At 41.3% G+C, this 16,038-nt stretch overlaps 1 protein-coding gene across 1 annotated transcript; it reads left to right on the top strand.

Annotated features, from left to right (window-relative positions):
- The first annotated feature begins 6 nt into the window (after positions 1-6).
- LOC133549491 (zinc finger protein 260-like) lies at positions 7-14,839 on the top strand. The gene is made up of 3 exons (XM_061894960.1): positions 7-450; positions 6,229-6,450; positions 13,405-14,839. Exons 1-3 carry the CDS (start codon positions 327-329, stop codon positions 14,532-14,534), a joined length of 1,476 nt encoding a protein of 491 aa, XP_061750944.1. The 5' UTR covers positions 7-326; the 3' UTR covers positions 14,535-14,839.
- Positions 14,840-16,038: the final 1,199 nt, after the last annotated feature.

Here is a 16,038-nt window from a genome sequence, read left to right as displayed (position 1 = left end):
GCCAAATCTCGCGAGATTAAGTGTAAAGAAGAAGAAGGTGGGAGGTAAAAAGACGTCGTTTGAGGCCTAAACGTCAGCGTTATGTTCCCGTCTTCCTAATTGATGCATGCATGTCTAAAAAAAAGTAAACATCGATAAAGATAATAGTTTGTATTGGGATGAATTAGTCCGAGCGCACTTTGACGCTTCTTGTGCCAGTTTAGCTTGCTAGTTAGTTTAGCTACTTAGCTTAGCTTGTTAGCAGCAAAAAAGCGACGCGGAGGTTATTATCGACACATCTCTCAGCAGTAAACAAGTGCGAGTGTTGTCTTGTCATTGTGAGGAAAATGTGCGAAAGAACGATAGTGGGCTACGAAAAGGAACTTTCGCCAACTAAAGAGAAGACCGAGCGTCAACATCAACTACTGGACGCTTTTTTCAAGAAGCATCACGTTGTGTTACACGGAACAGGTTTGTTTGCTTCTCTCCCTCACATGTCTTCTCACTTTTTATATTTGACTATTAAGACTATTCCCCAACTCGTTTTCATTGAGGGCCACATCACATACTTGCCAACTTTGAGACCTCCGAATTCGGGAGATGGGATGTGTACTTAGTTCAGTCCCGAGCCCGGGATTGAACTAAGGACCTTCGTATTGTGAGGCACATGCACTAACCCCTGTGCATTTATTTATTTATCCATTTTCATGACATAGTAGATTGTCACTGAAGGCATCAAAACTATAAATGGACACATGTGGAGTTATGTACTTAAAGGGGAACATTATCACAATTTCAAAAGGGTTAAAAACAATAAAAATCAGTTCCCAGTGGCTTGTTGTATTTTTTGAAGTTTTTTTTCATAATTTTACCGGTCTCGGAATATCCCTAAATAAAGCTTTAAAGTGCCTTATTTTCGACTCTCTGCGAAGACACTGGCCATTTCCCTGTGACGTCACACAGTGCTGCCAATGTAAACAAACAATGGGAATACCACAGCAAGATATAGCGACATTAGCTCGGATTCAGACTCGGATTTCAGCGATTTAAGCGATTCAACAGATTACGCATGTATTGAAACAGATGGTTGGAGTATGAAAATATTGAAGAAGAAACTGAAGCTATTGACGCTATTCATAGCCATAGCATGGCCGAATAGCAGCGTTAGCATCGCCGGTAAAATGTGCGGACCAAACGATCAGGACTTTCGCATCTTTTGACACTGGAGCAACTTAAATCCGTCGATTGGTAAGTGTTTGTTTCGCATTAAATGTGGGTGGAAGGAAACGTGATATAGTTGCAAATGCATCTGCAGGTTATCCATACATCTCTGTACCATGTCTGCTTTAGCACCGCCGGTAAAAAGCAGGTTAGCATCGATTAGCGTAGCATGTTAGCATTGATTAGCTGGCAGTCAACATCAACAAAACTCACCTTTGTGATTTCGTTGACTATAGTTGCAAATGCATCTGCAGGTTATCCATACATCTCTGTGCCATGTCTGCTTTAGCACCGCCGGTCAAATGTGGAGACACTCTGGCACATTCAATGGGGGTCTGGCGGCAGACACTTTGGCATCTTGGGGCCAGTGGTGCAACTTGAATCCCTCCCTGTTAGTGTTGTTACACCCTCCGACAACACACCGACGAGGCATGATGTCTCCAAGGTTTCAAAAAGTAGTCGAAAAAACGGAAAATAACAGAGCTGAGACCCGGTGTTTGTAATGTGTTGAAAATGAAAATGGTGGGTGTGTTACCTTGGCGACGTCACATTCTGACGTCATCACCACATGAGCGATAAACAGAAAGGCGTTTAATTCGCCAAAATTCACCCATTTAGAGTTCGGAAATCGGTTAAAAAAATAGATGGTCTTTTTTCTGCACCATCAAGGTATATATTGACGCTTACATAGGTCTGCTGATAATGTTCCCCTTTAACAAACATACAGTGTGGCAAAAAAGTATTTAGTCAGCCAGCGATTGTGCAAGTTCTCCCACTTAAAATGATGACAGAGGTCTGTAATTTTCATCATAGGTACACTTCAACTGTGAGAGACAGAATGTGAAAAAAATATCCAGGAATTCACATTGTAGGAATTTTAAAGAATTTATTTGTAGATTATGGTGGAAAATAAGTATTTGGTCAACCATTCAAAGATCTCACTGATGGAAGGAGGTTTTAGCTCAAAATCTCACGATACATGGCCCCATTCATTCTTTCCTTAACACGGATCAATCGTCCAGTCCTCTTCGCGAAAAAACAGCCCCAAAGCATGATGTTTCCACCCCCATGCTGCACAGTAGGTGTGGTGTTCTTGGGATGCAACTCAGTATTCTTCTTCCTCCCGAACACGACGAGTTGAGTTTATACCAAAATGGATACATGGATGATACAGCAGAGGATTGGGAGAATGTCATGTGGTCAGATGAAACCAAAATAGAACTTTTTGGTATAAACTCAACTCGTCGTGGTACTGCGGATGGCTCTCCTCCTTCTCTCTCCCTCGATGCCCAAAGTGCTGAAGGCTCTGGTCAAGGAGCGGGCTGCAAAACCCCTGCATCCAACCTCAACTGGGAGGCACCTCACTCTCCAGCCAGCCTGCTGACAGTCACTGACCAGTCCCGCGTACTTGGAGAGCTTCCTCTCAAAGGCTTCTTCCAGGCGGTCTTCCCATGGGACGGTCAGCTCCAGCAGCACTACCTGCTTGGTGGACTCAGACACGAGGACAATGTCTGGTCGCAGGGTGGTGACTGCAATGTGGCTGGGGAACTTCAGCTGATGTTCAAGGTCCACCAACAGCTGCCAGTCTCTTGCAGAGGTTAGAATGCCCGCAGAAGTTCTTCTGGCAGGGGTTGGCTGCTCCCCAGCTTTGACAAAGGCAATGATTTTCTTGGAGGGTCGGAACTGCTTCGCCCACACAAGTCCTGCGCTGATGGTTTCAGCAATGGTCTTAAGGACTTGGTCATGCCTCCAGCGGTACCGTCCATCTCCAAGTGCCCTGGTGCAGCAGTTGAGGATGTGTTCCAGGGTTCCTCGCTTGGAACACAATGGGCATGCTGGTGTCTCTGCTATGCCCCATGTGTGCAGGTTAGATGGGCTTGGAAGCACATCGTACACTGCCTGGATGAGGAATTTTTTACTCGGCAGACATTCACACAAAAACATAGTTTTACGCCGCAGACAAACACATAGTTTTACTGCGCATACAGACACACAACAACATAATTTTACTCCGCAGACAGACACACAAAAACATAGTTTTACGCCGCAGACAAACACACAAAACATTGTTTTACTTCGAAGACAAACACACAAAAACATAGTTTTACTCCGCATACAGACATACAACAACATAGTTTTACTCCACAGACAGACACACAACAACATAGTTTTACGCCGCAGACAAACACACAAAAACATAGTTTTACTCCACAGACAAACACACAAAACATAGTTTTACTTCGAAGACAAACACACAAAACATAGTTTTACTTCGAAGACAAACACACAAAAACATAGTTTTACTCCACAGACAGACACACAACAACATAGTTTTACTCCACAGACAGACACACAACAACATAGTTTTACTCTGCAGACATTCACACAAAACATAGTTTTACTCTGCAGACAGACACACAAAAACATAGTTTTACTCCACAGACAGACACACAACAACATAGTTTTACTCCACAGACAGACACACAACAACATAGTTTTACTCTGCAGACATTCACACAAAAACATAGTTTTACTCTGCAGACAGACACACAAAAACATAGTTTTACTCCACAGACAGACACACAACAACATAGTTTTACTCCGCAGACAGACACACAAAAACATAGTTTTACGCCGCAGACAAACACACAAAACATAGTTTTACTTCAAAGAAAAACACACAAAAACATAGTTTTACTCCGCATACAGACATACAACAACATAGTTTTACTCCACAGACAGACACACAACAACATAGTTTTACTCGGCAGACATTCACACAAAAACATAGTTTTACGCCGCAGACAAACACACAAAACATAGTTTTACTTCGAAGACAAACACACAAAAACATAGTTTTACTCCACAGACAGACACACAACAACATAGTTTTACTCTGCAGACATTCACACAAAAACATAGTTTTATGCCGCAGACAAACACACAAAAACATAGTTTTACTCCACAGACAGACACACAACAACATAGTTTTACTCCGCAGACAGACACACAAAAACATAGTTTTACGCCGCAGACAAACACACAAAACATAGTTTTACTTCAAAGAAAAACACACAAAAACATAGTTTTACTCCGCATACAGACATACAACAACATAGTTTTACTCGACAGACAGACACACAACAACATAGTTTTACTCTGCAGACATTCACACAAAAACATAGTTTTACGCCGCAGACAAACACACAAAAACATAGTTTTACTCTGCAGACAGACACACAAAAACATAGTTTTACGCCGCAGACAAACACACAAAACATAGTTTTACTCTGCATACAGACACACAAAAACATAGTTTTACTTCGAAGACAAACACACAAAAACATAGTTTTACTCTGCATACAGACACACAACATAGTTTTACTCCACAGACACACAAAAACATAGTTTTACGCCGCAGACAAACACACAAAAACATAGTTTTACGCCGCAGACAAACACACAAAATCATAGTTTTACTCTGCAGACAAACACACAAAAAAATAGTTTTACTCTGCAGACAGACACACAACAACATAGTTTTACTCCGCAGACAGACACACAAAAACATAGTTTTACGCCGCAGACAAACACACAAAACATAGTTTTACTTCAAAGAAAAACACACAAAAACATAGTTTTACTCCGCATACAGACATACAACAACATAGTTTTACTCCACAGACAGACACACAACAACATAGTTTTACTCGGCAGACATTCACACAAAAACATAGTTTTACGCCGCAGACAAACACACAAAACATAGTTTTACTTCGAAGACAAACACACAAAAACATAGTTTTAACTCCACAGACAGACACACAACAACATAGTTTTACTCTGCAGACATTCACACAAAAACATAGTTTTATGCCGCAGACAAACACACAAAAACATAGTTTTACTCCACAGACAGACACACAACAACATAGTTTTACTCCGCAGACAGACACACAAAAACATAGTTTTACGCCGCAGACAAACACACAAAACATAGTTTTACTTCAAAGAAAAACACACAAAAACATAGTTTTACTCCGCATACAGACATACAACAACATAGTTTTACTCGACAGACAGACACACAACAACATAGTTTTACTCTGCAGACATTCACACAAAAACATAGTTTTACGCCGCAGACAAACACACAAAAACATAGTTTTACTCTGCAGACAGACACACAAAAACATAGTTTTACTCTGCAGACAGACACACAAAAACATAGTTTTACGCCGCAGACAAACACACAAAACATAGTTTTACTTCGAAGACAAACACACAAAAACATAGTTTTACTCTGCATACAGACACACAACATAGTTTTACTCCACAGACACACAAAAACATAGTTTTACGCCGCAGACAAACACACAAAAACATAGTTTTACGCCGCAGACAAACACACAAAATCATAGTTTTACTCTGCAGACAAACACACAAAAAAATAGTTTTACTCTGCAGACAGACACACAACAACATAGTTTTACTCTGCAGACATTCACACAAAAACATAGTTTTACTCCGCAGACAAACACACAAAATCATAGTTTCACTCTGCATACAGACACACAAAAACATAGTTTTACTGCGCATACAGACACACAACAGCCCAGTTTTACTCCGCGTACAGACACACAAAAACGTTTATGAGTGGTTTTAGCTCTCGGCAATGAGAAACATCCAAGAGCTTCCAGAGGTAGTCGCCTGAAATAGTTTTCACTTCACATGTTTCATAGTATTGATGCCTTCAGTCACAATCTAGAATGTAAAAAGTCTTGAAAATAAATGATTTGTCCTTTGGGAATGTTTTGATTACGGAGGCTTTGCTAATTTCCCATTCTTCAAATTTCCAAGCCTTATTTATTTTACTCACTGGACCGCTTATGAATTTGATTTTAGCGGCTGGGACAAAGTTAACTCCTTCCCGTGTTTTTATTTGTTTAATTACACACCTTTAACATGAGTACACAAATAACCTGCAAGTGTTAACCGTGTCTGTCAAAAACACTTATATTCTCACAGAGGTCCAGCAGCCCCCCCATGTTAAAGAGGACAACCCACCTCCCCCTCACGTAAAAGACAAAAAGGAGGAGCCACAGCCCGCCCACATCAAAGAGGAAGAGGAGGAACTCTGGATCACTCAGGAGGCGGAGCTCCCCAAGTTTCCACTGACTGTTGTCTCCCTGAAGACTGAAGAGCGTGAAGAGAAACCACCTGAGTCCTCGCAGCTTCATCACAGTCCAAGTAAGCACAACATTCAGATTATTCTCAAGCAGATACCGATTCCTTCCTGCTCCTCAATAGCGATACGATAACTTATTTATATCTAATCATTTTAATTGTAGATTTAATTGCGGTTTGTGAGAGACTGGAAGTAAGAAAGAGTCGAACTAAGGTTTCTTGTACATTTGTCCTAAGCAAAGGATGGTTATGGCAATAGTTTGTTTGTAACATGCAGACAAAGACAATGTGATGCATCTCATAGCTTTCTGGTTACATCAAGTCTGAAAACGAGTAGGAGGAAGAAGAGCTTATTTAATCCTCAGAGCAGTTTTGAACACTTTTGTGTGTAATATACAAGGTGTAAGCAAAAAATATTAAATTCACAATAAATAAAGTTGTCATGAATAAATAGTTAAATCATTGTTGGTTAACATTATGAAATGAATGCAATTATCTAATATTTTCATCAATCAATCAATGTTTATTTATATAGCCCCAAATCACAAATGTCTCAAAGGACTGCACAAATCATTACGACTACAACATCCTCGGAAGAACCCACAAAAGGGCAAGGAAAACTCACACCCAGTGGGCAGGGAGAATTCACATCCAGTGGGACACCAGTGACAATGCTGACTATGAGAAACCTTGGAGAGGACCTCAGATGTGGGCAACCCCGCCCCCCTCTAGGGGACCGAAAGCAATGGATGTCAAGCGGGTCTAACATGATACTGTGAAAGTTCAATCCATAGTGGCTCCAACACAGCCGCGAGAGTTCAGTTCAAAGCGGATCCAAGACAGCAGCGAGAGTCCCGTCCACAGGAAACCATCTCAAGCGGAGGCAGATCAGCAGCGTAGAGATGTCCCCAACCGATACACAGGCGAGCGGTCCATCCTGGGTCTCGACTCTGGACTGCCAGTACTTCATCCATGGTCATCGGACAAGGGAGGGGGGGACATAGGAGAAAAAGAAAAGAAGCGGCAAATCAACTGGTCTAAAAAGGAGGTCTATTTAAAGGCTAGAGTATACAGATGAGTTTTAAGGTGAGACTTAAATGCTTCTACTGAGGTAGCATCTCGAACTGTTACCGGGAGGGCATTCCAGAGTACTGGAGCCCGAACGGAAAACGCTCTATAGCCCGCAGACTTTTTTTGGGCTCTAGGAATCACTAATAAGCCGGAGTCTTTTGAAGGCAGATTTCTTGCCGGGACATATGGTACAATACAATCGGCAAGATAGGATGGAGCTAGACCGTGTAGTATTTTATACGTAAGTAGTAAAACCTTAAAGTCACATCTTAAGTGCACAGGAAGCCAGTCCAGGTGAGCCAGTATAGGTGTATATGTATGTATATATGTATATAAAGCTATATACAGTACATGTATATATATATGTATGTATATAAAGGTATATACAGTATAGGTATATATGTATGTATATATGTATATAAAGGTATATACAGTATAGGTATATATATATGTATATAAAGGTATATACAGTATAGGTATATATGTATGTATATATGTATATAAAGGTATATACAGTATAGGTATATATGTATGTATATATGTATATAAAGGTATATACAGTACAGGTATATATGTATGTATATATGTATATAAAGGTATATACAGTACAGGTATATATGTATGTATATATGTATATAAAGGTATATACAGTACAGGCGTAATGTGATCAAACTGTCTTGTTCTTGTCATGAGGGTCAAGATACCGCATTTGCTTGAATTGCCGCTGGGGCGCTAATTCATTTAAAACTTCTTCTTTGGCGTTTACCAAAGGCATGCGGTAAAGGCAAGCATGCGCTAATTATTTTAAAACCTCTTCTCACTCCAGCGCTTACCAATGGCATGCAGTAAATTTAGGCCTGCGCTTATAAATTTGAGTGTGATGTAAGGATATAATTATGAAATGCGCATTTAATAAAAAAAAACGTTATTATGGTCTCAGCTTTACTTATAAATGAAGTCCATGCGCAGCTACTTCTGATCAAAATCATCGATATCTTGTTCATAGAAGTCTTCCTTCAGTTTTAAAAGTCTCTCTGTCTCGATGGAGATCTTCCTTTAGTACCTCCTGCTTCGATTGAAAGTCTGTTTTATTTTAGATATGTAATCCTCCATGTTAAAAGTGCAAGAGAGAGGAAAACTACCATGCAAAGCCAAACCCATTTATCAAAAACACCCAGAAACACCGCCTGCTTCGCTGGGCCCGAGCTTATCTCAGATGAACTGATGCAAAGTGGAGAAGTGTTCCGTGGTCTGACGAGTCCATATTTCAAATTATATTTTGAAACCGTGGACGTGGTGTCCTCCAGAACAAAGAGGAAAATAACCATCCGGATTGTTATAGGCGCAAAGTTGAAAAGCCAGCATCTGTGATGGTATGGGGGTGTATTAGTGCCCAAGGCATGGGTAACTTACACATCTGTGAAGGCACCATTAATGCTGAAAGGTCCATACAGGTTTTGGAGCAACATATGTTGCCATCCAAGCAATGTTATCATGGACGCCCCTGCTTATTTCAGCAAAAAAAATGCCAAGCCACTTGTTACAAGAGCGTTGCTTCGTAGTAAAAGAGTGCGGGTACTTTCCTGGCCCGCCTGCAGTCCAGACCTGTCTCCCATCAATAATGTTTGGCGCATTATGAAGCGTAAAATACAACAGCGGAGACCCCGGACTGTTGCAGGACTGAAGCTCTACATAAAACAAGAATGGGAAAGAATTCAACTTTCAAAGCTTCAACAATTAGTTTCCTCAGTTCCCAAACGTTTATTGAGTGTTGTTAAAAGAAAAGGTGATGTAACACAGTGGTGAACATGCCCTTTCCCAACTACTTTGGCACGTGTTGCAGCCATGAAATTCTAAGTTAATTATTATTTGCAAAAAAAAAAAGTTTGAGTTTGAACATCAAATATGTTGTCTTTGTAGTGCATTTAACTGAATTTGGGTTGAAAAGGATTCGCAAATCATTGTATTCTGTTTATATTAACATCTAACAACATTTCTTAACTCATTTGGAAACAGGGTTTGTATGTTATATTCTCTTTATATATTCCAGCCAGTTAATCCATTTTGGGGGGGAATTGAGGTGATTATTATGATGCGTTCAAGAGTTTTATGGCCTGAGGGAAGAAGCTGTTACAGAACCTGGAGGTTCTGCTACGGAGGCTGCGGAACCTCTTTCTAGAGTCCAGCAGTGAAAACAGTCCTTGGTGGAGGTGGGCGGAGTCTCTGCAGATATTCTGAGCCCTAGTAGTTCAAAATTAGATTTACAGACCCAAAATCTTATTGTTTTCATTTCGATGCCCCGCCCTCCGCCGTTTGACCAATTAGAAAGTCCGTGAGTGTGTCACATACGGGTTGCCAGTTACGCACCGCCCTGTTCGTCTGGCTACTGCCACTGGTAAAGTGACTAAACATGTCAGACCTTAGTCCATCTAAAAGGCGTCGTTACAATGTTCAACTTATTCATGACAAAGCCAGGAACAAACCAGCATGTGCATAAGGGATGCCTTTGAAAGATGGAGACCATTGAAGGCGGAGAACATTTTTACAGATGACGCCAAACTTGTTAATTTCCTCCTTGATAGGTAAGTCAGGCATTTACGTTTTCTTATTACTTGTAACAAATGGAAATGGACATTTGGTACGTAAACTATATTTTCTACTACAGTCTATGATCTTGTCTAACAAAGCATGCTAGCCCGGTCAATGACACATTGACATATAGGCTAACGGGGTAAATACGGTGGGGCAAAAAAGTATTTAGTCAGCCAGCGATTGTGCAAGTTCTCCCACTTAAAATGATGACAGAGGTCTGTAATTTTCATCATAGGTACACTTCAACTGTGAGAGACAGAATGTGAAAAAAAAAAATCCAGGAATTCACATTGCAAAAATTAAAAAAATAAACATTTTGTAAATGATGGTGGAAAATAAGTATTTGGTCAACCATTCAAAGCTCTCACTGATGGAAGGAGGTTTTGGCTCCAAATCTCACGATACATGGCCCCATTCATTCTTTCCTTAACACGGATCAATCGTCCTGTCCCCTTAGCAGAAAAACAGCCCCAAAGCATGATGTTTCCACCCCCATGCTTCACAGTAGGTATGGTGTTCTTGGGATGCAACTCAGTATTCTTCTTCCTCCAAACACGACCAGTTGAGTTTATACCAAAAATGGATACATGGATGATACAGCAGAGGATTGGGAGAATGTCATGTGGTCAGATGAAACCAAAATAGAACTTAAACAGTATCAATAGCTCTTGGCTTTACGGACCACAACTTAATTGCAATAAGGAGGAAGACCAAGCTCTTCAAAGCTCCTAGTGTGACTACACATAAAAGATCTTATAAATATTTTACTGAAGTAAAATTTATAGATGATGTGAAACATGTTAACTGGGAAACTGTGTGTCTTGAGGAGGATCCTGAAGCTGCTTTGAGCACATTCATGAGGTTGTTTTTGCAGATTGTAGATAAGCACGCTCCTGTCAGGAAAACAACTGTCAAGGCAAACGGCGCCCCCTGGGTAGGGAAAGAGCTCAAAGCACTTATGAAGCAACGTAAACAGGCTAAAAAGTTAGCGGACTCTTCTGGTCTACTTTCTGATCTGATCATTTATCGTGTAACTAAAATAAATAGATGTGATAAAAAGGTATGTTATCAGACAAATCCTCTGCTGTATCATCTATGTGATCTCTGGCAAACTTCAGACGGGCCGCAGATTGTTCCTCAGACATCGAATTTGTCCAAATCACTGATGTCGTTGATGACCTTGACTTTCTCCTCTTCTGGGGTCGTAGCATTCAGCTTGATAAACACTTTACAGCTGGCAGTCCACGTAGACCAGGGGTCGGGAACCTTTTTGGCTGAGAGAGCCAAGAATCAGAATATTTTCAAATGTATTTCCCTAAGAGCCATATCATTTTTTTTTTTCAACACTGAAAACACCTAAACGCGTGCATTTTTAAGTAAGACCAACATTGCTAGAGTATAATAGGTCTCTTATTCTTTGTAATAACATTGATATTCTGAACTGTGGAGGGGGCGTGGCCTGAGAGCCTGCAGCGAAGCGGGGCGTGCCAGGACCGGCCTCAAAATCAGCGACAGGTGCGTAGACAACCCACTTGGGCCTTTTTATCTAATCACCTGTCGCTCTGTTATAAGCAGCAGCCAGGAGGAAAGACAGGGTTGGAGCTGGAGCCAGAGTGCGAGCGAGAACGAAAGAGAAAAAGACAATTGCTGGAAAGCAACTGAGAGACTTATTGAAAAATAAAAAAATATCGTAAACATGAAACAGGCTTTCATGTCGGTGCTTGGTGGTCTGAAGAACCCCCAGGAGGGCAAGCCCTAAAAAAAATTAAAAATAAATAAAGTGCGGTAGAAAAAAGGATGGATGGATTCAAATGCATGAGCATGTTTAATATTTTGAACGTTATTTTCAACACTTTGATTACAAGTGGAATTAGTCAATACTTATTGTGTTAAAGGGGAACATTATCACAATTTCAAAATTTAAAAACAATAAATTTAAAAACAATAAATATCAGTTCCCAGTGGCTTGTTGTATTTTTTTGAAATGTTTTTCAAAATTTTACCGGTCTCGGAATATCCCTAAATAAAGCTTTAAGGTGCCTTATTTTCGACTCTCTGCGAAGACACTGGCCATTTCCCTGTGACGTCACACAGTGCTGCCAATGTAAACAAACAATGGGAATACCACAGCAAGATATAGCGACATTAGCTCGGATTCCAGCGACTTAAGCAATTCAACAGATTACGCATGTATTGAAACAGATGGTTGGAGTATGAAAGTATTAAAGAAGAAACTGAAGCTATTGAGCGAATTCATAGTCATAACATGGCCGAATAGCTGCGTTAGCATCACCGGTAAAATGTGCGGACCAAACGATCAGGACTTTCGCATCTTTTGACACTGGAGCAACTTAAATCCGTCGATTGGTAAGTGTTTGTTTCGCATTAAATGTGGGTGGAAGGAAATGTAATATAATTGCAAATGCATCTACAGGTTATCCATACATCTCTGTACCATGTCTGCTTTAGCACCGCCGGTAAATAGCATGTTAGCATCGATTAGCATAGCATGTTAGCATCGATTAGCTGGCAGTCAAAATCAACAAAACTCACCTTTGTGATTTCGTTGACTATCGTTGCAAATGCATCTGCAGGTTATCCATACATCTCTGTGCCATGTCTGCCTTAGCATCGCCGGTCAAATGTGGAGACACTCTGGCACATTCAATGGGGGTCTGGCGGCAGACACTTTGGCATCTTGGGGCCAGTGGTGCAACTTGAATCCCTCCCTGTTAGTGTTGTTACACCCTCCGACAACACACCGACGAGGCATGATGTCTCCAAGGTTCCAAAAAATAGTCGAAAAAACGGAAAATAATAGAGCTGAGACCCGGTGTTTGTAATGTGTTGAAAATGAAAATGGTGGGTGTGTTACCTCGGCGACGTCACATTCTGACGTCATCGCCTCCAGCGCGATAAACAGGGGTTTAATTCGCCAAAATTCACCCATTTAGAGTTCGGAAATCGGTTAAAAAAATACATGGTCTTTTTTCTGCACCATCAAGGTATATATTGACGCTTACATAGGTCTGCTGATAATGTTCCCCTTTAAAGCATTTATCAGCCGATAATATCAGCAGTCCGATCTGTTTTTTTTTTCTACCCCCAAAATAGAAAGAAAAATTACATCTAGTATGGAAAGTTACAGTACTTTATGGATAAATATTATTTCCAGGCTTTTGAGGGCCAAATAAAATGAAGTGGCGGGCCACATCTGGCCTTTGGGCTTTGAGTTCGACAACCGCGATGTAGAACAAGGCTACAACTTTTTCAACATAAAAAACAAGTTTAGAAAGTTGCAAATATAGGATATGTCCCCTTTTTAATGTTCCATTGTCTTCTTGTGTCTTACAGACACCTGTGAAGAACACGGTCTTTCTAAGCAGAAGGAATCGACCCTCAGGACGGAGCAGGAGGAGCCAAATCTCCCCCGCGTCAACAAGGAGAAGGCTCGGTTTCGAGCCCCGCCCTTTAAAGAGGAAGGGATTAAAGAAGAGGAGGAGGAACACAGCATCAGTCGATATGGAGAGCAGTTTGAATGGTTGGAGGAGGTTGACGTCACCAGGATGCCATTGACCGTCATTGTGAAGAGTGAAGATGGTGAGGTCAAAGGTGAAAGTGCGGCGGAGCCTCCAGGCAGCAGCTCGGCTCGACACATGACAACAGAAGCTGAGGGAGACCACTGTGGAGGATCACCACCAGAAAACCTCTTAGCGCCGCTATCAGACAGTGACGACTTAACCTCACTCTCTACTGACACTGACGATGACGATAATGACAAAGACTTGAAAGCAGACAACGGACAATATCAGTGCCCTCATTGTGACAAAACTATTAAACACAGTTGTCATCTAAAAATACATATGAGAATACACACTGGTGAAAAACCATTTGTGTGCTCAGTGTGCAGCAAAAGATTCTCTCAGAAGCAACATTTGAAAGTACACATGAGAGTGCACACCGGGGAAAAACCGTTCATGTGCTCGGTTTGTGGGCAAACGTTCTCTCAGAAGCATTGTCTGAAAATACACTCAGCGATGCACACGGGAGATAAACCCTTTTCCTGTTCAATCTGCGCCAAGCGTTTTGTACAAAATGTCGATTTGAAAGTACACATGAGGATCCACACCGGGGAAAAACCTTTTACCTGTTCAATTTGTGGCAAAGTCTTTTTGCGGAAAGATGCGTTTAAAATACACTCGAGACGACACACCGGCGAAAAGCCGTTTTCGTGTTCGAGCTGCAACAAAAGCTACTGTGACCAGTCGTCACTTTTGAAACACATCAAAACGCACAGCGGGGAAAAACCATATTCCTGTTCCAGCTGCGACAGAAGCTTTTATGAGCATTCAAAACTCGTGGTGCACATGCGGACACACACCGGGGAGAAAGTGTTCAGTTGCAGCGTGTGTGATGAACGGTTCTCCTACAAGTACCAGTGCAAGAAACACAAGTGTGCTGGGGAGAACCGCAGCAACAAATGAAGCTGCAGGATCTTGAATAAACTGCACCAATCCATCCATCCATCCATTTCCTACCGCTTATTCCCTTTGGGGTCGCGGGGGGCGCTAGTGCCTATCTCAGCTAATATTAACTTTAATTTTCTAACAATACCTCATATAACGTGTGACATCTTTACCAATATGTTTTTATTTCTGTCACGTACATGTATTTAAACAAGCTCTGCTTCTCCCTAATCCTTTCCAGACATGATGGTATGTGACTTTGTAAATATGTGATGTATTTTATTGTAAGTGTATGCATATTGGAAATAAAGTATCAACAATAAGTAACTGGTATTTGTTTGTCACTTCTCACAGATAGCTCACCAAGTATTTCACGTGATGCAACAACAGACAATGCAAATTAAACAAAAACTATAAAAAAATAATTACTGCAACTGTACAGTCGACTAAACAAAAAAACCCCAGTTGGGGAAAAAGAAGAAAACTTGAGAAGAGATCAGGGATAACAAAAAAAAAATCAGGGATAGGACTTTATTGTCATTGCACAAGTACAAGAAAACTTTGTTTTCAGCCCGTTCAAGATGAGACAAACAAACAATGTACAGGGTTACAGAACATGAACGCTGATGGGTCACCACGAGGCGCCTGTAAAAGGTGGGAAAAAGGTAAAACGCTGGGGAAGAAGACGAGTAAAAAAACCTTCCATGCCATTTACAGATAAACATGTTACATTTAATCATGACAACTCTCAACAGAGGGGGTGGGGGAATTGGGGCCGACTGCTGCTATGAAGCGCTGCCAGCCGTCCATTACCCCGAAGGGGAATCAAGCGGTGGTGAAGGGACGGGGTGTGTGTGTGTGTGTGTGTGTGTGTGTGTGTGTGTATATGCCCATTGTCTTGGAAGTGTTGATGTAGTGTCATTCTGCATGCAAGCAAAAGTTCGACTCCAGGTGTCGTTGAGGAGGGGGGGAGGTCAAAAGCGTCCATCATTGAGGAGTCCTCAGAGGGGATGTTTTCAGAACAGTCTGCTCCTGTTGTTGCAGCGTCAAGGCCATTCGAGGGAGTCAAATCGTAGACCAGGAGAACTGTTTTTATGCCAATTTCTGGTGTCCAATACACGCGAACTTGCATATTTGTAAAATAATGGTTGAAATCCCCCCCCCCCAAAACCCCACCCCCCTCCCCCCATCACTAAACGACACAAGTCCAAGTCCTGGCAGCTGTGTTTCCACTGAGAAGGCCGAGGAAATAGCCAACCGGAGGTCAGCTGCTTTGTAACTCAGTGAGATAGGAAATTCTTACTTTATGGAATACTAACTAGTTTACGAATTCGGAGGACAATTTTTTTTTAAAAGATCTGCAGTCGCAGGAGTTTTTAATTTGGGCTTTGAATTATTAGTGAGACATGAGTCCAAAAGTTTATGAATGCATGCACACACACATACTGGTTATTATTTGGACTGGGGACCAATGTTTTTGATCATGACTTGTGGGGACCATCCTTTCTACAGGTTGTGGAGG

The sequence above is a fragment of the Nerophis ophidion genome, linkage group LG01 (assembly GCF_033978795.1).
Source record: "Nerophis ophidion isolate RoL-2023_Sa linkage group LG01, RoL_Noph_v1.0, whole genome shotgun sequence".
NCBI classification, from domain to species: Eukaryota; Metazoa; Chordata; class Actinopteri; order Syngnathiformes; family Syngnathidae; genus Nerophis; species Nerophis ophidion.
This window is presented reverse-complemented; position numbering and strand designations above follow the sequence as displayed.

What these genes read in the sequence shown, in the direction of transcription:
- LOC133549491 (XM_061894960.1), top strand. Translation starts at nt 327, where the DNA reads ATGTGCGAAAGAACGATAGTGGGCTACGAAAAGGAACTTTCGCCAACT. An exon ending in CGTTGTGTTACACGGAACAG is followed by an intron (nt 451 to 6,228) that starts GTTTGTTTGCTT and finishes ATATTCTCACAG; the next exon opens with AGGTCCAGCAGCCCCCCCAT. An exon ending in GCAGCTTCATCACAGTCCAA is followed by an intron (nt 6,451 to 13,404) that starts GTAAGCACAACA and finishes TGTGTCTTACAG; the next exon opens with ACACCTGTGAAGAACACGGT.